At 50.1% G+C, this 23,471-nt stretch overlaps 4 protein-coding genes across 4 annotated transcripts; 3 read left to right on the top strand and 1 right to left on the bottom strand.

Annotated features, from left to right (window-relative positions):
- Window positions 1-15: 15 nt before the first annotated feature.
- BD324DRAFT_681929 (Dor1-like family-domain-containing protein) lies at window positions 16-2,519 on the bottom strand (the record flags this gene model as incomplete). The annotated part of the gene is made up of 2 exons (XM_022019131.1): window positions 2,445-2,519; window positions 16-2,390 (listed from the first exon to the last, which is right to left on the bottom strand). Exons 1-2 carry the CDS (start codon window positions 2,461-2,463, stop codon window positions 16-18), a joined length of 2,394 nt encoding a protein of 797 aa, XP_021870542.1. The 5' UTR covers window positions 2,464-2,519.
- Window positions 2,520-2,637: 118 nt separating this feature from the next.
- Window positions 2,638-4,957, top strand: BD324DRAFT_628849 (dihydroxy-acid/6-phosphogluconate dehydratase). Its single transcript, XM_022016150.1, has 9 exons — window positions 2,638-2,830; window positions 2,902-2,978; window positions 3,045-3,184; window positions 3,222-3,571; window positions 3,610-3,804; window positions 3,842-4,206; window positions 4,243-4,530; window positions 4,566-4,804; window positions 4,878-4,957. The coding sequence occupies exons 1-9, from the start codon at window positions 2,681-2,683 to the stop codon at window positions 4,895-4,897; spliced, it is 1,824 nt and encodes a 607-aa protein (XP_021870541.1). The 5' UTR covers window positions 2,638-2,680; the 3' UTR covers window positions 4,898-4,957.
- Window positions 4,958-5,044: 87 nt separating this feature from the next.
- On the top strand, window positions 5,045-9,181 carry BD324DRAFT_642577 (P-loop containing nucleoside triphosphate hydrolase protein; the record flags this gene model as incomplete). The annotated part of the gene is made up of 16 exons (XM_022017495.1): window positions 5,045-5,164; window positions 5,222-5,822; window positions 5,859-6,018; window positions 6,055-6,253; window positions 6,289-6,449; window positions 6,487-6,814; window positions 6,849-7,091; window positions 7,134-7,257; window positions 7,309-7,832; window positions 7,869-8,378; window positions 8,415-8,517; window positions 8,552-8,590; window positions 8,640-8,714; window positions 8,770-8,889; window positions 8,929-9,089; window positions 9,131-9,181. The coding sequence occupies 16 exons, from the start codon at window positions 5,045-5,047 to the stop codon at window positions 9,179-9,181; spliced, it is 3,519 nt and encodes a 1,172-aa protein (XP_021870540.1).
- An 8,291-nt stretch (window positions 9,182-17,472) lies between these two features.
- BD324DRAFT_580670 (P-loop containing nucleoside triphosphate hydrolase protein) lies at window positions 17,473-23,427 on the top strand (the record flags this gene model as incomplete). The annotated part of the gene is given in 38 exon segments (XM_022013451.1): window positions 17,473-17,661; window positions 17,680-17,742; window positions 17,792-17,810; window positions 17,862-18,221; window positions 18,257-18,366; window positions 18,410-18,550; window positions 18,591-18,618; window positions 18,673-18,683; window positions 18,733-18,773; window positions 18,841-18,964; window positions 19,008-19,101; window positions 19,170-19,261; window positions 19,311-19,370; window positions 19,409-19,525; window positions 19,574-19,837; window positions 19,879-19,951; window positions 19,997-20,133; window positions 20,181-20,197; window positions 20,310-20,373; window positions 20,413-20,558; window positions 20,595-20,814; window positions 20,841-20,892; window positions 20,943-21,015; window positions 21,069-21,092; window positions 21,148-21,457; window positions 21,508-21,558; window positions 21,585-21,634; window positions 21,724-21,810; window positions 21,851-22,115; window positions 22,161-22,194; window positions 22,242-22,416; window positions 22,460-22,555; window positions 22,594-22,865; window positions 22,912-22,961; window positions 23,008-23,026; window positions 23,064-23,080; window positions 23,120-23,254; window positions 23,317-23,427. The coding sequence occupies 38 exon segments, from the start codon at window positions 17,473-17,475 to the stop codon at window positions 23,425-23,427; spliced, it is 4,191 nt and encodes a 1,396-aa protein (XP_021870539.1).
- Between the last annotated feature and the right edge of the window lie 44 nt (window positions 23,428-23,471).

Raw genomic sequence — 23,471 nt, 5'->3', positions numbered from 1 at the left:
GCATTCCAGACTTTCTTATGCAGGTCGTTTGCCCTTCTTCTTCTTCTTCTTTTTCGTGGCCGGGCCAGTAATTGGCTCTTCATCTGCCTGACTTGCAGGCTCAGATGCGGCCGTCCCCGTGCCGTCAGCTGGTACAACGGACTCTGCATCCTCGATAGCTGTGACGTCTGTCGCAGAGAAATCTGGTGTTGGTGACTCCAATCCGTCCGGTTCATGCGTAGGCAGTGGCTCAAAAGACGGCTCCGTCAGCCCGGCATCGCCCAGCTCATTGTCATCGTTATGATCAAGAGTTTCCAGATGGGATGAGCTGTCGGCTAGCATGCTTGATGGTCGTCCCACCGCCGTCAAATTGTCGGGCATATCAAGGGATTGTCGGTCACCGATACTTTGCTCCCCGTTGCGCCCCGTCAACTCGGGTGTCGGCGCTCGTCCCGCCGCCGTTAAATTGTCGGGCATATCAAGGGATTGTCGGTCACCGCTACTTTGCTCCCCGTTGCGCCCCGTCAACTCGGGTGTCGGCACTCGTCCCACCGCCGTCAAATTGTCAGGCATATCAAGGGATTGTCGGTCACCGATACTTTGCTCCCCGTTACGCCCCGTCAACTCGGGTGTCGACGCAACATGATCCTCATAGGACTCGTCAGGAGTCGAGTTGCTGACAGCTTGACCAACTGGAGCTGGTGCCGACAGCGAGCTTCCAGAGCCAGACAAGAGACCTGTTTCCGCTTCGGCTGTGGTTTCAGAACCGGACCGCTCGAGGGTCCATTCCGACAGACGCTGTTGGAAGATGTCGAGCTCCGAGAAAGCCGGGAAATCATCCATCTGGAAGATGTCGTGACACATGGCGTGGCGCAAATATTGCATACTGCTCAGCCAAGTCCGCCCAAATGTCATCACGGATTGCCAAGACTGCTTTTGCCGTAGTGCGCGCTGCTCTGGAGCCAGCAGGGTCTCTGTATTCTGGCGAACCAGGCGCGACCTGGGTGAGGATATCGATCGCCGGTGATTGGTATCGCTTCGCGATGGCTCCGTAGGCGACATTGCCTGCTCCAAGAACTCAAAGGTGTTTGCTGTTGCAGATGCCAAATGGTCGGTTTGAATCGCTATCAATTTACCACTTAGATGTTGAGGTGCGAGAAGTCGTAATTGATTCAACGCTGAGAGATGAGCGTTGACAAACATAGCTAGGGGAGGGATGTGGGAAGTGTGAGGTGGTATTTCGGTGTGATGGGAGTCGTAATGCTCAGCGGGCGGACCGTCAGCCATGAGGATGTGGTGGGATAGCGATGTGTGACTTTGCATGGATCGCTCGAAACCAGCCGCCAGGTCTGCATTCGCTTCCGCCAATAAGTGCTTAAAAGAGTGGAGAACCTGATCTGAGAAGGGGAGAGAGAAATAAGGTGAGAAATCGAGGCCCAGACGCGAGAAGGACATAGCGCAGTACCCGAGCTGAACTAGAAGGGAGGAGAGAGCTGTCGGATCGCTGGCAATTGAAGGCATCTGGTCGAGCACGACCTGGACCAATTTTGAGACGCAAGTAGTGGCGAAGGACTCGAGCACGGCATCGCTCCCGAAGACTGCCGTGAACTGAGTGATTATGTCGTAGACATGCTCTCGAAAGAGGTCGATATATCTGCGGATGAAACGAATAGGATCTAGTTGGCTGGGTGTGAGTTCTCCAATGTGCCTTTCAAAATTGTACAGTCGGCTAGAGAGATAAACGACTGAGAGATCCGCGTCGGGCATGATGTTGAGCCTTCGAATGAATCCGACCGTCTTCATTAAATTGGGCAACTTTATGGTTTCGCGTAGGAGATTGACGAGCTGGACGGTCATCAATTGAGAAACGGCCGTAATCTCTGACATGAGGTCTTCAACGAGCGGAAATGAGCCATAGTCCTGAAACAGGTGATGGGCGTGATCGGCGATGTCTATTGCGTCTTGATAAAAGCCATTTCGTACACAGGTCTCCATCAAGCGGGGCATGTTGATCAACTCGCCAATCTTATCCTGGTACTCTAGCAATAAACCGGCTTTGCGTCGAGTAACTTGCAGACGTAATGTGTTGTCCGCAAAAGATTTACACTCTGACTCCAACTCCGGCACGGACGACAGGAGCCTCGAGAGGCTCTGATCGAAGTCGTTGAAAGCATTCCGTACGGCGGTAGAGCACTGATGAACGGATATGAACAATGGGTATTCCCGATAACAGAGATTGGTAATGTCCGTTTCCAGCCTAGCAGCTTCAGCAGTCACTATCGAGGGCTCTTGAATGACCTGGTCTAGGTATGAGCTCTGGAGCTGGTCAAGATAAGATGAGGCGGTCGAATGTGGTAACAGGCGTTTGGATCCACTCGAGGACTCCAAGAGGTCGAGCAACTGCTTCGATTCTGTTGTGAATGAGTATCAGGCATGCTACTCAATACAAGGTCTGTTCTACGCACCTTCCTCCTCTGTCATCATCTTCGATTGCTCTGCTTCAGAGCTACATGCTCTGGTAGTCGTTAGAATCCAGAGATGGGATGTGATAGCTTGACCGCGCCATGGAGGATTGTAAACGTGACGTGTTAAATTTCAGTCACCTCCGCCCTCCACCATGTTGGATTTCGAGTCACAAAGAAGTGCATGCTTGCTGCATCTCTCATCTTCAACCCACTGCGAGCATCATTCGGCCACGAAGATGCTTCCGTTGAGGAATCCTATCATGAACGACGTGGCTATACACTTTGCCCGGCGAGCAGCTCACACGAGCTCAGCTCAGTCTGCCTCTGCCATTCCCAACCGTTACTCTCGTACAATCACCCAACCCAAGGATCAAGGAGCTTCGCAGGTGAGGGCGCGGCGGCGGCGCGGCTTAACCGTCGCTATCGGTGACAGAGGGATAACGTATCTCTTGCATAGGCTATGTTGTATGCGACAGACGGTATTGAAAACGATGAAGATCTTCAGAAACCCATGGTGGGAGTAGCTAGCGTGTGGTGAGTCTGCCGTATAAGAAATCCCCTTGCGGGCCCCGAAGTATGCGGTTGACAGCCTGCGATCAGGTACGAAGGAAATCCTTGCAACAAGCATATCCTGGAGCTCGGAAAGCGGGTCAAGAAATCTCTGAGCGATGCTGGTGTGACTGCATACCAATTCGGAACCGTAGCAGTCTCAGATGGAATCAGTATGGGCACTCGTGGCAGTATGTCAGATCAAGAGAAAGGCGGCTGATGTTCCAGTGTCATATTCTTTGCAGTCTCGAGACTTGATAGCCGATTCTGTCGAATCCGTAGCTGGTGGACATTGGTTGGACGGCATGATCGTTATTCCTGGCTGTGACAAGAACATGCCTGGGACCTTGATGGCATTAGGGAGATTGAACCGACCCGGTTTCATGGTTTACGGTGGAACTATCAGGCCGGGAACTTGTGGTGGTGGGTCGGACGGAAGGCCACCAGAGGTCTTGGACATCGTTTCTGCCTTTCAAAGCTACGGCAAATATCTATCTATGGGTCAGACAGATGAGGCCGAGAAGATTCGGTACGAGACGGTGCGAAATGCGTGTCCTGGAGCTGGAGCATGCGGTGGAGTACGTTTTGTCAATCGGGCGATGTTCTGACCAAACAGATGTATACGGCTAATACGATGGCGTCTGCCACCGAGGCTTTAGGAATGGCTCTTCCAGGATCGTCATCATTCCCCGCAGAATACCCGGAGAAACTTTCAGAATGCGACTCGGTGGGACCTGTAATGCGGGAACTGTTAGAGAAGAATATCCTACCGAGAGACATCATGACTCGTGAAGCTTTCGAAAATGCCATGGTGAGTGTTCCGCGGCTCCTGTCGCTCACCAGACAAGGCACTCACAATGGCCCTCGGTGGCTCGACAAATGCGGTCCTTCACCTGATTGCCATCGCTCACTCCGTCGGCATCAGTCTCACCATCGACGATTTCCAGAAAGTTTCAGACCGCGTGCCATTCTTGGCAGATTTGAAGCCCAGCGGTAAATATGTCATGGAGGATGTCAACACCATTGGCGGTATACCGAACGTCATGCACTATCTGATCAAGGAGGGAATCATGACGGGAGACCAGATGACAGTCACCGGGAAGACCTTAGGCGAGAACTGCGAGAGATGGTTTGAAAAGCATGGACACAAGTGGAAGGATCAAAAGGTCATTCGCCCACTTTCTGACCCCATCAAGTCGACGGGACATATCCGGTGAGTCGCGCGGTACAATCGACATCTGATGTATAGAATCCTACGAGGAAACTTGGCGCCTGGCGGAGCAGTATCGAAAATAACTGGCAAGGAAGGTCTCCAATTCAGCGGGAGATGTCGAGCGTTTGACGTCGAAGCAGACTTTGTGCATGCGATAGAAAGTGGCTCCATCAAGCAGGGCGAAAAGACTGTCGCGGTGCTTCGGTATCTTGGTCCGCAAGGTGGACCCGGCATGCCAGAGATGTTGAAGCCAACAAGTCTTGTGATGGGCGCAGGTCTGGGTTACGATGTAGCTTGTCTGACAGATGGCCGCTTCAGTGGAGGGTAAGTGTGCCTCGTCGACAGGCTTTTGACTCCAGATCTCATGGATTCGTTGTGGGCCATGTTGTGCCTGAGGCACAAGTCGGTGGGCCGATCGCCTTGGTACAAGATGGAGATATGATCCATATCGACGCTGTCAAGAATACTTTGAGCGTCGACGTGTCGGACGAAGAGATGGCGGAGCGAAGAAAAAGATGGGTAGCACCACCGCTCAAAGTGAAGCAAGGTACTCTTCTCAAGTACGCTCGCCTGGTCTCTGATGCCAGTCATGGATGCGGTGAGTCGCTTGTCCCATCCCTAATTTCCATCATCATCGCTGGTTTAGAACTCCATGCTGATGCCCGTTCCAGTCACCGATGGGACACGGTAACGTGAATAGAGATGGTAGCCATGACGTGACGTGTTAATGCATCTCGAAGGTTGATGATAATCATTTGGGTGGCGGATCCCAAGATTTCAGTACCATACATGCTTTGATTTAACCTGACGGTCTGCTTGTTACTGACAGGACGCAACAATGTCAACGAGCAAAGAGCTCTACAAGCTGGAGTTGCTGTCCCTCGTCAACAGAGTCTCTCAAGAGCTGTTCAATCATACGAAGTTGCAGGACAAGAACCTGGCCGAGTTCGTCATTGCTGTGAGCTCACCCTTGCTGGTGTATGCGGTGTATCATCCCCTGATCTTTGTCTTGCAGCTACATGAGCAGAGTAAATCCTTCGAGATCTTTCAGTCTCGACTGGGAGAGGTCGGCGCAGATTTTCCCCCATGGTTCGTCCAGAATTTGGACCGTCTGATCGTGACAATGCATCCCAAATATAAGAAAAAGGCAGCCAAAGCCAAGGCGGCCCTCCACGGACAGACAGCTGCTGTTCATGGCTCTGGGGAGAAGGATATCCAGTCACGGAAATTCCCTGGGCTATCAATGCCTGACAAAGCGATCCAGCTTGAGGAGGATATTGCCAAAACCCTGCCATTGGTCAATGTGGACGACACTATGGCGGAGCTAGCTACGGTTGCGGCCAGGCGGACCCGTCCATCAGCAGACGATTTCATCGATGGAGAGTCCTCGACGAAGCGTCACAGACCGTCAGACTCTGGATCTTCTATGCACGGCCGTGACAATGGATACGCGAACCGCTCAATAACCGGTAGAGTTCCCCCAGTCAGCCGCGATGGCCATCGCGATAGCCCAGACCCGAGACCGATACTGTACAAAATCTACGATGGAACGATCCAGGGTATCAGAGACTTTGGAGCATTCGTCTCGATGGATGGAGTCAGTGGACGTGTTGAGGGTAAGCGTGCAGGAAAAGTCTGGACTGAAAATTCAGGACTGGTCCATGTCTCCAATATCACCGGCACTCGGATTCAATCTCCTTCCGAGGTAGTCAAACGCAATGACCGAGTGAAAGTAAAGGTCATCTCCGTTGCTGGCGGCCGAGTTGGTCTTAGTATGAAAGACGTCGATCAACAGACTGGGGCTGACCTGTCGTGAGTCCTGCTGCCGCGCATCCTGCTGATTTATAGGCCTCATCTTCGGGTCCAGACAGAAGAAGAAATATTAGCCGAGGAAAGACGAGCTGCCTCCAGGGCGGCGACTGGCAGCAACTCAACTCCAATCATTCACGTTGAGGAGCGGCGACGTGGCAATGCCAAACGATTATCGAGTCCCGAGAGATTCGAGATCAAGCAGCTGATAGCCAGTGGTGCGGTCAGCGCTGCCGACGTGAGCCTTGTCTTATGGCACGCGCTAATTATCAGTACCCCGACATAGACGATGACTTTACGGCAACCATTGGCCATCCCGAAGTTGAAGAGGATATCGATATAGAAGTCAACGAGCTTGAGCCGTCCTTCCTTTCTGGACAGACCAAGATCACACTCGAGCTCTCTCCAGTGAAGATCATCAAAGCTCCGGATGGGTAGGTCCTGCACATGACTCTTTGTGCTGATCGAAAGCTCTCTCAATAGAGCCGCACTAGCGGGAGCGTCTCTGGCCAAGGAGCGCAGAGATCTCAAGCGGTTGGAAGAGAATGAGCAGGCCGACTCTGAATCTAGGGATCTATCTCAACCTTGGCTGGATCCTATGGCGAATCAACAAGAGAGACAATTCGCGTCGGATGTGAAGGGAAATCTTATGAGTCAAAGAGCTGCGCAAACCCCAGCTTGGAAAGCGGCAAACAAGGTCGTCACGTATGGAAAAATCACGTCCATGAGTATCCAAGAACAACGTCGAAGTCTGCCCATCTACAAACTCAGGAGTCAGTTGGTAGAGGCCATCAAAAACGTGCGTTGGCCTTCCAGACGTTAGCTGACGTCAGAATCAAATTCTTGTCGTCGTTGGAGACACTGGGTCTGGTAAAACAACTCAAATGGCTCAGTACCTTGCTGAGGAGGGGATGCTCGAGTGCGGAAAGCTAGGATGCACTCAGCCTAGGAAAGTTGCCGCAGTATCGGTAGCCAAACGAGTCGCAGAAGAAGTCGGCTGTCGTCTTGGCGCTGAAGTTGGTTATACCGTCCGATTTGAGGATATCACCAGTCCCGAGACGAAAATCAAATACATGGTATGTGTTGGCTTTGGGTGCGTGCCGAGCTGATCTTCATAGACCGATGGTATGCTGCTACGAGAATTGCTCGTGGATCCCGACTGTTCGAAATACTCCATTATGATGCTCGACGAGGCGCACGAACGTACCGTCGCCACAGACGTTTTGTTTGGCCTCTTGAAAAGTTCGTCTATCCGTCTATCCGTCTCTGCTTCTCAATCTGACTCCTTTACAGAAGCATGTCGCCGCCGGCCGGATCTGAAACTCATCTGCACATCAGCCACCCTTGACGCAGCCAAATTTGCTACGTATTTCTGGGGATGTCCCATCTTCACGATTCCTGGCCGGACGTTCCCTGTTGAGACGCTGTACACCAAGGAACCAGAGCCGGACTACTTAGAAGCATCCCTCATTACGATCCTGCAAATTCATTTGATGGAGCCGGCCGGAGATATTCTCCTCTTCCTCACTGGGCAAGAGGAGATCGATACTGCGTGCGAGATCCTATTCGAACGCGTCAAAGCTCTCGGGCCGCAAGTGCCTGAGCTTCTCATCCTGCCCATCTACGCTGCTCTGCCCTCCGAAATGCAGTCCCGCATCTTCGACCCAGCACCCCCTGGAGCACGAAAGGTGGTCATCGCTACCAATATCGCGGAGACCAGTATTACGATTGATGGAATCTACTACGTGATTGACCCAGGCTTTGCGAAACAGAATGCGTATGACCCCAAACTCGGAATGGATTCTCTGGTTGTGACTGTGAGTTTCAAGTTGGCGAAAGCTCACATTTTGCAGCCCATCTCTCAGGCACAAGCTCGCCAACGCGCTGGCCGTGCTGGACGCACAGGCCCGGGCAAGTGTTACAGACTGTACACGGAGATCGCTTATCGGAACGAAATGTTACCCAATCCCATTCCCGAGATTCAGAGGACCAATCTTGCAATGACCATCTTGACGCTCAAGGCAATGGGTATCAACGACTTGATCAATTTCGATTTCATGGATCCACCACCTGCGGCAACTATGATAACTGCTCTGGAACAGCTATATGCTTTAGGCGCTCTGGACGATGAAGGGCTTCTCACGCGTATCGGCAGGAAGATGGCCGATTTCCCCCTGGATCCGCCCTTGTCAAAGATGTTGATCAAATCGGTCGATTATGGCTGTTCGGAAGAGGCACTGACAATCGTGGCGATGTTACAAGCCGGAGGTCAGATTTATTACCGTCCAAAGGATAAACAGGCACAGGCCGATGCCAAGAAGGCCAAGTTCCACCAGCCGGAGGGGGATCTACTCACTCTTCTTGTGAGTATCGTACGACAGTGCTGTCTAATCTCCTAGGCGGTGTATAATGGTTGGAAAGCCTCCAAATTCAGCAATCCTTGGTGTTTCGAGAATTTCATTCATACACGTGCAATGAAAACCGCGCAAGACGTCAGGAAACGTGAGTCGTCTTGTTCAGCGCGGCTGATCTTCAGAACTGATCGGTATCATGGAACGCTACAAGCATGAGCTAGGTGAGTCGAGAGTTCATTCCTTCTAAGAGGAGGTCGCTCAACTTAGCAGTATCCTGTGGAACAAATTACAATCGCGTGAGAATGGCGATTTGTTCGGGATTTTTCCGAAACGCTGCCAAGAAGGGTCAGTTACAGCTTGAGCACCGGTACTTGTCTCTCGATTGCTTATGGCTCTGCAGATCCAACTGAGGGGTACAAGACGTTGGTTGAGGGCACGCCAGTCAGCATTCACCCTTCGAGTGCTTTATTCCAGCGACCGCCAGAATGGTGTCTGTACTACGAGCTTGTTCTAACAGCCAGTAAGCTCGACAGCATGGTACTGTTCACTAATGATTCAGAGGAGTACATGCACCAGATCACAGCCATTGAGCCGAAATGGCTATCAGAGGTTGCACCAACGTTTTTCCGTGTGGCGGATTTAAACAAGATCAGCAAGCGAAAGGCATCGGAGAAGATCGAACCTCTGTTCGACAGATTTGCTGCCAACAAAGACGACTGGGTAAGTTTGACATCGAGAACAATACCTGATACTCTTCACAGCGCTTGAGTAAGCAAAAACGAGCTACCCGCACTTCACAGACTTTTGGTTGAGAGCATCTGGCATATTGAGCCAGCGTGCGAACATGTATCACTTATCATCCACCTTCCCTCCTGTACGCAGATGTCCTGGAGAGAGTCTGAGGCTGGCCATCACGACTGCGCCTTTTTAGCCAGAACATGACATCTAGGCTTTGTGAATGTCCAGCCCGGGTATTCCTGGTGATGACCCAATTTGGGGTCACAACAATCTTAACACCCCGTACGAGCCCTTGCGGCGCTGGGGAAGTCTGCTCGAAAGCAGTATGCAAATAGTCTGCACTGTGGCAGTGATAGCAGCCATATTGGCTGAGGCCGGGTCTGCGCTCAGATTTGGGAGGCCAGGCGACAAGCGATGCTCGCTCACCCGTTACACAGGGTTTATTCTAGGTCGTGATAGAAAAACTCTCGCGAATTGTTCGATAAGGGAGCTGTAAACGTACGAATCAACTTCCCTCAAGCGCAGAGGATGTGCTGATCAGGTCTACATACAGTGAAAGACATTGCTGCTCAAAGAAAACATCACTGCTCAGATATGCAAAGGACATACGAGGGTGTTGTACATCACGCTCTGTCCGTGGCGGCGGAAGCGAAGTGGCAGAACTCGCGAAAATGATGCATTGCCTGACAACCTGTATTTGATCTAATAAATTTCGATTTCCATGCTATGTTGTGTTGGAGGTCCTCTAACCAGTCTCTTGGACCAGCATCGAGGACTCGAGGGCATCCTGCTCTTTCTCAGCGTGTGTCTAGAGATCGCTGGCTAGAGTTACTCGTGGTTGCTTCACATGGGGCAAACCTCGTCGATCTCCAGACTGTGGCACACTAAGCTTTGTTCAAGAACAGAGAGATAAGCGGTGTGTGTCGGCGATGAGATGAACAATCATGGCGCAATCATGGCGCCTTCATCGTGCAGTACATCTGGAGAATGTGCAGGGTTTCCCAATCACAGGTTATTGCTAATCCCCTCAATAGTCTCTTCAGGTTCAAATCGCTCCGTGGCCATCTCAGATTGGGCCAGGAAGCTTTGCCATGGAGAATCATCGGTGGCTGTGATCCCTAGGCGGTCAGCTTCTCACCTGACACGTTTTGAGTGAGAGAAAAATAGATCAGAGAGCATAAATTCGAGCAGAAAGCTCAACACGAGAGCGGGGATAGTCGCTCTTGGCAGGCGCGGCAAATGTGTTCGCATGTACAGCTTTGTCTGCGTAAGACCGAGTTGAAAACGATGCCTATAAGGGACCCTGTGAGGCTCAAAGACAAGTCCAACTCGAGCATCACATTCTCATTGCGAAACTCGAGGGGTGAAGGGTCTAAGGGTGGAAGAATAAGAGTCTTGAGGTGATCAGCCCATATACAAGAAATTCAATTCTTAGAGGCGCATATTCTCACAAGATCAGGTATTCGGCGAAAATAAATCTCATACAGTGTGATGGGATGTCAAGTTAACTGGGTCGTAGATGATAAACACACACTTTGGAGAGGGGAGACAATGACAGCGGCCCATCTTGTGAAGTCGAGGACTGGGTTCGGTTTCGAGGTACCTTCAATCATTTGAATTACTGCCTCGTCCTCTCGTCTGGTCCGTGGGGCGATACTAAAGCTTTATCCTGGATTGGCTAGCTCCTAGAGAGAGTCTTAGGTGAAGCCCATACCGCCTTGATCGAGAATTTTTAGAGCTGAACAACATCTTCACCGTCAAGAACTCGTCTGCCTCTGCGCAGTCCAGGTCTGAATCTCACAATCTAAGCCAGATCAGACCAGGAAGGTATCATGAATTGTTCCCATGGGTCAGTCCTGAGATATAAGACAAAAGCTACACACGAGCAAGCATGGTTGCTGGGTAGTCTGGTAGATGAATTGCACTGATTGAATATTGGACGCTCAATATGGGCAGAGTTGCATACAAAGGTAAGTATGAAGTATAAGAGGGAAAGAAAAATTGATGCGAGATTGAAAAGCGGAAGCGAATACTCATAATTCCGCACGCTCCTTTGGGACTTTTCGGGCAACTCTCAGCCAATTGCAAAGTCGGCATCGTTCCGAAGTAGAGCAAAAGAGTCTATTGCGATGAAGTGAGTGACAAAAACATTACGGTCGAGTCTCAGGCCCACAAAATCATAAACTGCTGCAGGTGCTCTGACCAGAGCTCGGGCGTCCGGTCCTGCTGATCCATACAGTGCACGTTTCCTCAACTCCTGCTGAGACTTTGGAAGTCTACTGAGCAGTCCTGAGCTCTGCTGAATACTACTGATTTCTCATGCAGACATGCAGCTTAAGGCCGAGCGGCAAGTGACGTGTCGAGGCTCAGTCATAAATGCCAAATATGATAGAGATGCATACACTGATTGGAGTCACGTCGAAAAAGAAAGAATAATAAGTGGAAAGTTGAATGGATGTAAAGACAGAAAGCGGACGCAGGCACTCATACTTCTGACAGCTTTGTTCGTTGGAAGTCAGAATGAGATGGTCACTTCGGGAATTATCGCTATTGCAATGAGCTATATCAACAGGCTTCTTGTTAAGATACGCTCAGAGGTATCCTGACACCAGCCCAATCGTCACGTGTGTCCTACGCAAAGATCCACACACACACACAGAGCATTTTTTTATCTCTCACCTGCTTTCCCAGCGTGCGTCCGACTTGCACGGAGATCCCAGTAGATCATTCCCACTGTGTACCATCCAAGCGGATTGTTACGGGCGGGGCTTATCAAATAGAAGAGGGGCAAGTACCGTTTGTAATGAGCGCACCTTCTATTAGAGAGGGATAGCTTTGGTGTACAAACGGCTGGGTTTTGCAGCTGGGTGCAAAGTACAGTTGCAAGAGTGGTTGAGAGTGATAGTGATTGAGAGCAATGAGGTTGAGGTGAAGTGGTGAAGAAGTTGAAAGGGATTGTAACAAAGTTGAGTATACTGAGAATTGTTCTCTGAGGGAAAAGAAGACTACAAACCACCTCCTTATATAGTTTTTGGAAGGCCCTATGGACCCACTATGTAGACACCACAAGATCTGCGTGCAAGTTGCACGCTGGGAAAGTGTGGCAAATATAGAAGAGGCTGCGTATCGCACAATAAGGATGAGTTGGTGTTAGGATACGTATGAGCGTATCGTAACACGGATCCTGTAGTGTCTACATGGTGAGTCCAAAGGATCGTTCAATCACCATATATGGAGGTAGTTGTTTTCTTCCCAAAGAATAGGTCTCATGTTTCTTACACCTTTTTCACAATCTCGTTGCGTTGGTGCACTACCGGTCCCAACTACCTCTCCAGCCGTAATTTACAACCAGCCACAAGACCCAGCCGTCTGCACATCAACGCTATCAGAGCGTGCGCTTATTACAGACGGTACTTACCTTCTGCTATTTCATAAGCTCCGCTCGTAGACTAATTACTACCTACGACCAAAAACATCTTTTGTCGCAAAACCTTGCAACATCTGTTTTTGCAACTTTATATTTGCAAACTTTGCAAGTTTTTGCAAAACTCGCTACATTTCTTCTTGACAAGATCTCGATTTAAAGGGTCTTTTGTCAGAACATTACCCAAGGGTTTGCGGCACGCATTTTGATTCTAGGATAAAGGACGAGGGGATGAGGGACAGATAAAGCTGCCAGAGTTGATCACAAAATCTGGGCATGTCAAGACAGTATCTTTCGTCTGTACTGCGTTTCCTCATGCACATGAGGATGATGAAACGTCATTTCAATTGCGTTACGCTCAAAAGTATTCTAACACCCTGTATATGCGACTTATACATAGACCCATACTGTTACGGGCGGGGATTACCATATTTTTAAGAAGAGGGGCATGCACCGTTTGTAATAAGCGCACCTTCTATAAGAAAGGGATAACTTTGGTGTACGGGCGCCTGTGTCTGGCAGCTGGGTGCAGATTACAGTTGCAAGAGTAATCTTGCGATTGATTGAGATGCAATGTGGTTGATGGGTGAAGTGGTGAAGGAGATTGGAAGGGGTTGTAACAAGTTGACTTCAAGAATTGGTCGCTGAGGAGAAAAGAAAGACTACAAACCACCTCCTGATATAGTTCTGGAAAGGTCCTATGGACCCGCGCTCTGTAGACAACATGATCTGCAGGTATGTTGCACACTGGGAAGAATCTATCTGAGATCTGCGTGTGAATTGCACGCGGGCAAAAGATCTATCTGGGATCTGCCTCTGAATTGCACGAAGAACTTCTTTTTCTACTTTAGGAATATTGAGGGGCATCTGGATCTGCGTGCTAGCCGCACGCTGGATAAGTAAAGCAAAGATAGAAAAGGCTCTGTACGTGGATCTTCGTGTAAATCACATGTCAAGCATGAGTTGGTCTTAGGCAGGATACGTGTGAGCGTATCGTAACAAATACACAGCTTTTGTTTCATTTTTACTAACACCAGGCCAGAGCTTACATGTGACTCGCACGAATACCCACACGCAGACTTCTGTTTCTTTCATGTTCCTTCCCAGCGTACGACTCGACTCAAATCAAGAATCTTGATTTGCTGTAGTGTTTACGTAGTGCGTAGTGAGTAACATTGCAAAGTGTAAACAAGCACGTAATCTGTACTCTTCCTCTCCTCATCAGAGTACGATCCTTCACTTCGTTGCATGTTAATCACTGATCTTGCAGCCATACCTTGCGCCCTGCTGCAAGACGCATCCGTCCGTACACCAAATGTATCCCTCGATGACAAAAAATGCGCTTTTCACAGATGATACTTGTCCTTGTTGTGTTTAGATATTAGAAACTACGATGATTGACGCGAGTCTGGAAGATACGCGTAGACCAAAAAGATCTTATGTTAATCATATCCCGCTTTATCCGCACACAAATATTCCCAGCATGCAGCTTGTGCACTTTCACAACATTTGACCTGTTCCTGCGCTACCTGCGCAGCCTACAGTCAACGACGCTAATGATAGGTACATACTGTCGAATTTGAGCGTTGGATGCTCAATGTTGATCGAGTTGCATATGGAAGGATAGAAGAGTGATAATAAAGTAGTGGAGATGTGAAATCGATGGCGAGATAAAAAGCGAAGGCAAACAAACACTCACAATCGCCACATATGCTTCTTCTTCATTGTCGACTGGTCATATAGCCTTGGGTCCCGGAGGGAAACTCCTAGTAACGCTGCACACTATGGTATTGAGGGTAGTGCAACCTTCTCCTGAAAGTGATTATGGTGTCAGAGAGCGCTTTTCATCTCACAGATTACGGCAATGCCCGTTCGAAGTCTGCGTATATCGTGAGGGCGTTTTCGACGAACTTTTCGAAATTCCAGGGAGTAAGCGGAAGGACAGCTTACATCTCGTCGTTGCGGGAAAACAATAAATACCGCTTGTAATCAGCAAATCTTCAATAGAAAGGGATGGCTTTGGCGCAGGACAGCATCGCGCGTCGCAAACATTTGGACCAGTTGGAGATCAGACAAATAGTATCGGAGATTCAAAGGAGAGATGATCTCTACTGCATTATGAAAGGTTCAATCTACGCTTAGCATGGCATCTCCGACAGTTCGTTTCTGACCCAATCAAAATTGTCTAGCTCTGAGAATACCAACAGAAGTCGCGGTCGGCGTTGACTTGTCAAAACAGTCTTATGGATCTAGGGTCCCGCTTGGATAATCAAATAAATTTATAGCAAGGATTTCCAGGAAGAGGCTCGGCTGCACACACGGACAGTGGTGTGACGGAACCTAGTGTCAAAGGACCAGAGAGAGGTTGGCCACAAATCTTAGCCGAGGCATAGTTTGGCAAACTCAAGGCTATCGATAGGCAACAGTAGGCAGGCTAAGGCGACTGAAGGCAAATTTGTAAATGGGATGCAAGATCTAGTAGCATACATTTTCAATCTTGGATTGCTGATCTGTCTAAGGCTATCTGCGGCTGCTATATACACCCCTTGCCAAACCTTCACCTGTCAATCGACACTCCATGTCAAGAGCCTGTCTTCCACCAATCCACTCTGCTTTTCTTGCCAAGCTTTTGATTAGAAGTGAAGTGAAGGCAAATTCCGGCGAGAATCTTGACGAGCCGGTGAAGTTAAGGCGAGATATGGGTATTTCGGAGTTATACCCTTGTGGTGTTCTGACTTCAAGCTTGTTCGGTTGCCGCATTTGGCCACACTTTACTGTCTGAACCAGACTTGGCAAGGAACGGCTAAAAGAGCAGTACCAAACGAGCGAAGAGTTGGCGAGGTGTATACATAACAAACGTGGCTAGCCTCAGCCAGATCAGTAGCTCAAGTTCGAAGTCCAAAGCTAATAGATCCTAATCCTCCAATTAACGTCTCAAGTCACTTCCAATTGCCCAGCTCCAGGTGTCTTCAGTTTGGCTGATTTGCCTAAGTTCTCATGGCCTTTGACACTAAAGACCTTCCTCGCCTTTATCATCTTCCTAGTGGGAGCACCCTGTTGACAGTCCCTCTCTCGCTTCCCAGAGTACCATGGGATAGCTCTGCCACGCGATGTTGTCTGGGCCCCGGCTTCTGGGACGTCGAGCCCATTCCGTCCTGTTTCACTACTCCTGCAATGCTCCAGACCTCAAAAAAGGAGAAGGTTTGGATGGGAGGCGCACGCGGCGGGACTGTGAACAGAGGATTTGACATTTGGGGGTGCAATGGCACACAACGCTCAGTGGTAGCAGGAGCAGTAGTTTAGATTCGCCGACATCCACCAGCGATGATCATTACAAGGTCTACCAATCATCAAAACGTAGAATATTGTGCGGGACGAGCGAAGGTTTGTGTCACAAATCGCGTCGTTGAGATGCTCTGGGCGGCTGAGTCCAAAAGAGATAATGTTTTCAGACGAACCAAACATCTAAGAGGACTGCCAACGTTACTGTCCCCAGCCTGACCTCCATTGCGAGCCTTCTGAAATGACACCACCGTCTTGCTATTGACACAACCTGTAACTACAGCTCCAGGTCCGATAACACCACTCGCCGGACCTCGCGAAAAACGCAAAGGGTGCCATGGATGACTCTGTGGCTAGGGATACATGCCGCGTCTGCCCCACGGCAAGGGAGTTTATGGATGAAGATCACATCTTCGTTCGTTTCATTGTCCAGGAGCTAAGGACGATACTATGCTTAGCCGCTGAAGAAACAAGTTTGTCTAGTACATGGAGGATTACGCGAATCTCCAGCAGCATCTCGCAACGACGCATTCTCCGATAACGGCCGACGGGCATGGCATCAATCACTGGCTGGGTATCCCAACAGCAGACTTTGCATACTTGCGAGACAAAATGAACCAACAGAAGAGTATGGTGGTGGCACATCAACTTCCAACAAAGACCCCGCTCCTCACTCCCATAGTCCTGGGGGAACGCATAAGCATGACAATAGCCACACCTGTTCTCTCCTCACCTCCTCTCCCCGTTTTCCCCTTCTGACTCTACGTCCCGTGAATGATGGGCAGGAGGAGGTGAAAACGTCAACGGCGAATCGCCCAAGGTCCATTCGTAACCCGATATGCCAATTGTGACGATGATTTCCATATTGCATTATGGATCAGGGCAGAACTTCACATCCACACCCTGCGGGACCTATGAAATCGAGGTTATAATCAATGCTGCATGGCCAAGGATGAACTCCGCCTTCTTCGACAAAGAGCATGCTCTATGGAAGAAAGCGGCTATATTGGCCATTGAGAGCGTGCAGCGATCAGGCTTTCTTGTTTTCAGCTGGTCATCCCATCGAGGATAATCCCTGCAAGGCGCCCAGTATGTGCGTAGCATTCATTAGTGGATTGCAGTATCCGTTTCGCTCATTGGCGACGAGTATCGCTGCGACATGAAGGGGGTCTTAGCCGATTCAGCGGGCGCATCGTTCATCTGGGGATCGCTGCCAGTAAGAGTCCTCAGAATTACATACCCCCGCGGAGCGTGCACGTTGCGTGAAGAGCGTTCTTAACTTCATGACTGTGACTTGCACCCGACAAGACCGGCTCGCAAAGGACTCATCTCAAGAGATCATGCGCACAGGTGCTGACGTAATGATGATCTTCACCTGACGTCGGATTTGCCCGAAACCAGAACGCCGGAGACAGACATGAGATTCAGTCCATTGCTTCAGTCGCCCACGAGGAACGTGCATGGAAGGCCAGAGTGGGTCAGAGCTGGGAGCATGACTCTCAAGAAGTCTGTGTCCGTCGTGCAGGCGGGAGACTATGATAGCAAACCTGATGACGCGGACGAAACCGGAACGTCCAAAGTAACCGATGAACTGGGCGAAACGAAGGATGGAATAGCGCTGCAGAATCTGAGGACAGCGTCTGACGATTCAGTGTCGCAATGGCGGAAGAGCTGGTGGTGAGATCAAACTCTATCAAGGTCCATGAGCTCATCTGCAGGCAATTCTGGCGAAACGATGAGCCGCCGGAAGCCCCCCTATCATTAGAATCTGCACCTATCATACCGCTGGCCTACGTCTCGATATTCAGCATTCTCACTTTTCATGCAAGTCTGTCCAAGAGGTTATGTGTCTGACGCCTATTCCAGTGGGTTACCCCCCTGATGGTACTAGGCTACCAGCGACCCTTGCAAGCTACAGATCTTTGGAAGGTGAGTACCCTGGGCGTGGACATTGGTTCTGACCCGTCCCGTAACCAAGATGGATGCAAGCAGGGAAGGTACGTCGTGGCACAATTACAATGATTTTTGGGTGTACTTACGCTCCCCAGCCGACGGCATGTCTGATCGTTTCTTGGAGAACTGGCAACGACGTCAGACCAAAGCTCAGGAGTGGAACGAAAGCTTGCCAACGAGACGAGCACCATTTCGGCTGCGACTTTGGTGGATATTTACCAGCCTATGGCATTTGCTATCCCAGCCAAGTGCAAGATCGTCTTTGAAGCACGAATACGAAGCGTCTGAGACCCGCTGGCGGTGTGAGACTGGCCGGCAACAGGCCAGCCTGGTGAGGGCTCTCAACGACTCGGTTTCTGGCTTTTGGTCGGGAGGTGCCTTCAAGGTTTTTGGCGATACTGCGCAGTTGATGACCCCACTCGTCGTCCGGGCTTTGATCAATTTTAGCAAGGAAGGTGGGTCAGTCCACTGCTTCTCGCTGACAAGGCAGTGTATAATGCAGATCACCACGGCGGACAGCGCCCGAGCATAGGTCGAGGTGTAGGGATGGCTCTTGGATTATGGGGTCTTACCATAACGCAATCTCTTTGCCAGCACCAGGTGCCGCTCACCTCACCGATTGAAGACTGACGCCTGCTTGTAGTTCTTCTTCAGATCAATGGCAACCGGTGTCCTCGTCAGAGGGACTCTGATCACAGCTACCTATAAACGGGCTTTGAAGCTTTCTTCCGAGGCAAGAGCAGAGCATCCCAACGGAAAGCTCATGGCCCACGTCTCCAGCGATGTGAGTTTCCCACAATGTATTCTGTGGCTAAAGTTGGTAGATATCCCGCATAGACTACTGCGCGCAATGTGAGTGATATTGAATGAATGCGCATCGAAAGACCAGTGACCAGATTGTCTCAGGGTTTCACGCTGTATGTCAGGCTCAAGTCTGACCGCCTCGCAAGTGATTGACTTCTCCAGATCTGGACAGCTCCAATACAGTTGTCCATCACACTCGGTTGGTCGCACCGGTCTTATCTGTGCTGACGATCGCAGCTCTATTGATTGTTCAGGTAGGACACGCAGTAGCAATCTGCTGACTTTGTGCAAGTTGGGCCCTTCCGCACTTGTCGGTTTTGCCTTATTTGTGCTGCTAGGACCGCTGCAGACGTGGTTCATGAAGCTGTCTTTCTTAACCAGAAAGAAGGCTATGGTAGGCAGTTGAACCTTTGCGATTAGACTGACAGCCACCATAGATCTGGACAGATCGTCGCTCGAAAGTCCTGCGCGAACTTTTGTCGTCGATGCAAATCATCAAATACTTCACATACGAACAGCCATTTCAGGACCGTGAGCTGTCGTGTACCTCCCGGATCAGGATTTCAGTCCCGCTGTGATTGCTGACGCCTTCATTGTAGGTATTAACTCGATTCGTCATCATGAAATGGTTGGTGTGCGACTGATCAATATGATTCGTGCCGCCAATCAAGCCATGGCATATTCTATACCCGTCAGTCATTGTGATAATTGACCGCGACGACATCTCAACCCTATCACAGACACTGGCTTCTGTACTTGCTTTCGTGACGTACGCCTCCAGCCATCCCAGATTCGATCCCGTGGGTATACAAAGATGGCTGTACACTGAAGTCCACAGGCTGTCATATTCACAGCCCTGTCCCTTTTCAACCTTCTTCGGCAGCCGCTCATGTTCCTGCCTCGGGCGTTATCGTCCCTAACTGATGCCAAAAATGCGGCCCAAAGACTGACAGAAGTGAGTGATTTTCGTACATGGTGACATTACCTGGCTCACACCATCAAGGTCTTTGAAGCGGAGACTATGGTGCAAGCTGAGAATGTGGACCTCTCATGCGCTTTCGCTCTTTCCGTGAAAGATGCATCCTTCCAATGGGTGACCAATAGGGATCCACCTGTCTCTGTCACTGGTGCGGAAGGGGTTTCTGACTTCCAGACTACTCCCATCGAACCGTTCTGCATCAGGAATCTCAACTTGGAGGTATCTCGTGGGAAACTAGTGGCTGTTGTTGGGGGAGTTGGAGCCGGCAAATCAAGTCTCCTACAGGCCGTGAGGATCTTGGCCTATGTGGAGCTGATGTTTTCCAATAGCTCATTGGCGAGATGCGATTGTTGTCGGGTGAGGTCCTGTTCGGAGGCAGGATTGCGTATTGCCAACAAAATGGTGCGGGACACCGAGAGGTTACGGCTGATGCCCATGTCATGTTAGCATGGATTCAAAACGCGACATTGCGAGATAATATATTGTTCGGACGGCCATGGGATGAAACGCGGTACTGGTCAGCAGTGGAGGACGCCAGCTTGATGCGAGACTTGGAAATCTTGCCTGATGGTGACTTGACCGAGGTAAGTCTGCCATTTACGTGGCCGGCGACGCGCTGACGTCGAGACAGATAGGCGAGAAAGGTATGTTATTGAACATCAGGACACGGTAATCACGCTCACGCCGGACAATACAGGGGTGAACCTTTCTGGAGGTGAGCTGTCGACCGCCTATCTCTCATCCGAGCATCGACCTGAAGCCTATTAGGACAGAAACAGCGAGTGAACATCGCTCGAGCATTATATGCCGATCCCGACATCATAGTAAGACTTACCTAGAGTCTACAGCTAATTCTTCAATAGCTGTACGACGATCCACTGAGTGCTGTTGATGCCCATGTTGGACGAGCGCTCTTTGAAAGTGCTATCATCAGAGTTCGAGACAGAGGCAAAACCGTCATACTAGTGACCCATGCCCTCCATCTTCTACCGCAGACAGATTACATCTAGTCAGTCTCACCAGATTCCGGCGCTTACAAATGCAGTACATTGACACAAGGGACAATAGTGGAAGAAGGCACGTACCAGGAGCTCATCGCCCGAGGGGAGGACTTCTGTAATCTTGTGAAAACCTTTGGAGCCGGAAAGGAGGTGGATGAGGAGGGTATCACCTCAGTTAATAAGACGAACAAGCCTTCACGGAAGCAAGCACCTCAAGAATATTCTAAAGCTGCCGGGACCGGTCGATTGGAGGCAAGTCTTACCGTAGTAACTCTTGCTGACTGAAGAAGGGGAGATTAATGACATCGGAAAAGCGAAAAACAGGTTCTGTTGGTCGTAAGGGTATGTCGTCGAACCATAGTCCATTGATATTCACCCGATACTCCTTCTAGTCTACAAGAGCTACTTAAAAGCAGGCAACGCTCGAGTTACAGCACCTCTGACTATCCTTTTCGCCCTGGTCATGTGAGAGTTATGCCTGCCAGATCCAACCTCACGCTAATCAATGCCCCTGTCAGGCAGACTTCTCAAGTCATGTCAACGTGCGTTCGTTTCCGGTCTCGCCTCATGAGTTGATCTGCCTGACATGGATTGAAGGGTTTGGTTAACTTATTGGGAAGCTTTCAAATTCGGTCCCGGTGAATCGCTGTACCAAGGCGTTTATGCTGGACTCGGGTTGCTGCAGGCTCTGTTTACCTTTGGCATGGGAGCAAGTATGGGCATCATGTCCTTCTATGCCTCAAAATCTCTTCACCGAATGGCCCTGCGAAACATTTTCTTCAGTCCTATGGCTGTCTTTGATACGCAGCCGCTGGGCCGCATACTCGGCGTCTTCGGTAAAGATATCGACACTGTCGACAATCAGCTGGCCGATTCTTTCCGTATGATGGCGATGACTGTTGCTAGTGTGAGGACCGGGCCCATGTCGCACTAGCGACTGACGCGTCCTTCATCTAGTTCCTGGGTTCCGTCATCATCATCGCAGTCTTCTTTCACTATTTCATCATTGTGTGAGTGACCATTCAACTAAGAAGACGTCTCTATATATCTCATGCAGGATCGCCGTCGTTGGCATTGGTTACTGGTGAGTTCTGATGAGGAAGGCGAGTCATGACGATTTTCCTCCGCAGGTACTTGTGAGTGTACTATGCGCATCGACATCTGACGTGCTAGCTCGTTGTATTATCGCACGTCAGCACGCGAAGTTAAACGGCTCGACTCCATCCTTCGAGGCCTGCTGTATTCTCACTTTTCGGAATCGTAAGAGAATCCGCCGCGGCTCTCGCTTAGGACAATTAAGTTTGTCAGGTTTACCAACCATTAGGGCGTACAAAGAGACGAGCAGATTCATCAAAGAGAACTCCTACTACATGGATCTCGAGAACAGAGCGTATCTCTTAACAACGACAAATCAGCGTTGGCTAGCGGTGCGACTGGACTTTTTAGGTGGATGTCTCGTGTTTGCAGTAGCGGTGATGGCAGCCAAGGGCGGAGGTGGACTTACAGCCGCTCAAATTGCGCTGTGTCTTACATACATGACTACACTTGTACAGATCCTCAGCATGGTGAGTAGTATCTCTGAGTCAGGAATTGCACTAAGTAGGCTGCAGGTCACCAGACAAAGTGCGGAACTCGAGAATAATAGTGTGTCCTGTCGCAACAGTGCTGTCGAAGGCTCATCGGTGATTCAGTGAATGCAGTAGAGCGAGTTTTGTGGTACGCAGACACCGCAAACATTCCTCAAGAGCCGTCACATGGCAGTGGTTCCATTACACCGTCCGTCGAATGGCCGGAGCACGGCGCTGTGCAATTCGAGAATGTCTGCATGTCCTATCGTCCGGGATTAAATCCCGTTCTCCACGATGTGTGAGTCTTGGCTGATCACCGCAGCTGACGGGAACATACTTAGATCTTTCTCCGTCCAGGGAGGCGAAAAGGTCGGTATCGTGGGGAGGACCGGCGCCGGCAAGACGTCTATCACAGTATCACTGTTCCGACTGGTAGAGTGCGTAGAATCGTTGTCAAATCTGACCGTGGGCACAGGCTTGCATCTGGATCGATTAAAATTGACGGCATCGATATATCGAGCCTTGGCCTAAACGCGTTGAGATCCAAGATGACCATCATCCCTCAAGAACCGCTACTATTCGCGGGCACGTTGAGAAGCAATCTGGATCCGTTCGATATTTACGAGGATTCCGATCTGTACGACTCTCTGCGACGTGCTTGTGTCATTGAAGATTTACCCGGTCAAGGGAAGGAGAAAACTAGATTCTCGTTAGATACAGTCATTGACGAAGAGGGTTCAAATCTCAGTGAGGACAGACACATGAAGCGTCAATCTCTGACAATTGATCGAAGGCGTTGGCGAAAGGTCGTTGATCAGTCTGGCAAGGGCGCTTGTGAAGAGGGTACGTTGCTCTCACCGCAGTCGGGCAGACTTAATTCTTGGCGTAGGCACAGATTGTTGTCATGGGTGAGAGCCCCTGGACGTGTCGGAAGCTGACGAACAGATGAAGCTACAGCTGCCGTAGGTGAGCATTTGCGAAAGAGCGTACGCTGACTTGAGGTAGATCTGGAGACCGATGCAAAGGTACAAGCCACAATCCATAGAGAATTTCGAGGAAAAACGTTGCTCTGCATCGCCCACCGCTTGCGCACCATTCTGGCATGGGACCGTATTCTGGTGTTAGATTCTGGCAGCGTGAAGGCAGGTTTTGGCGCCTCTCAAATCATGTTAGTGAAAAAGGCTAACCACAGGGTTAGGAGTATGATACACCACTTGCACTTTTCGATCGAGGAGGTCTCTTCCGTGCAATGTGCGAGCAATCAGCTATAGATCGCGAAGAGATCGTTCTGTCACGGTCTAGGCTTTAGAATCATCTAGGATCTAGATCATAGGCTATTATAAAAATACAACA

Source organism: Kockovaella imperatae, assembly GCF_002102565.1.
Source record: "Kockovaella imperatae strain NRRL Y-17943 chromosome Unknown BD324scaffold_8, whole genome shotgun sequence".
Classification (NCBI taxonomy): domain Eukaryota; kingdom Fungi; phylum Basidiomycota; class Tremellomycetes; order Tremellales; family Cuniculitremaceae; genus Kockovaella; species Kockovaella imperatae.
This window is presented reverse-complemented; position numbering and strand designations above follow the sequence as displayed.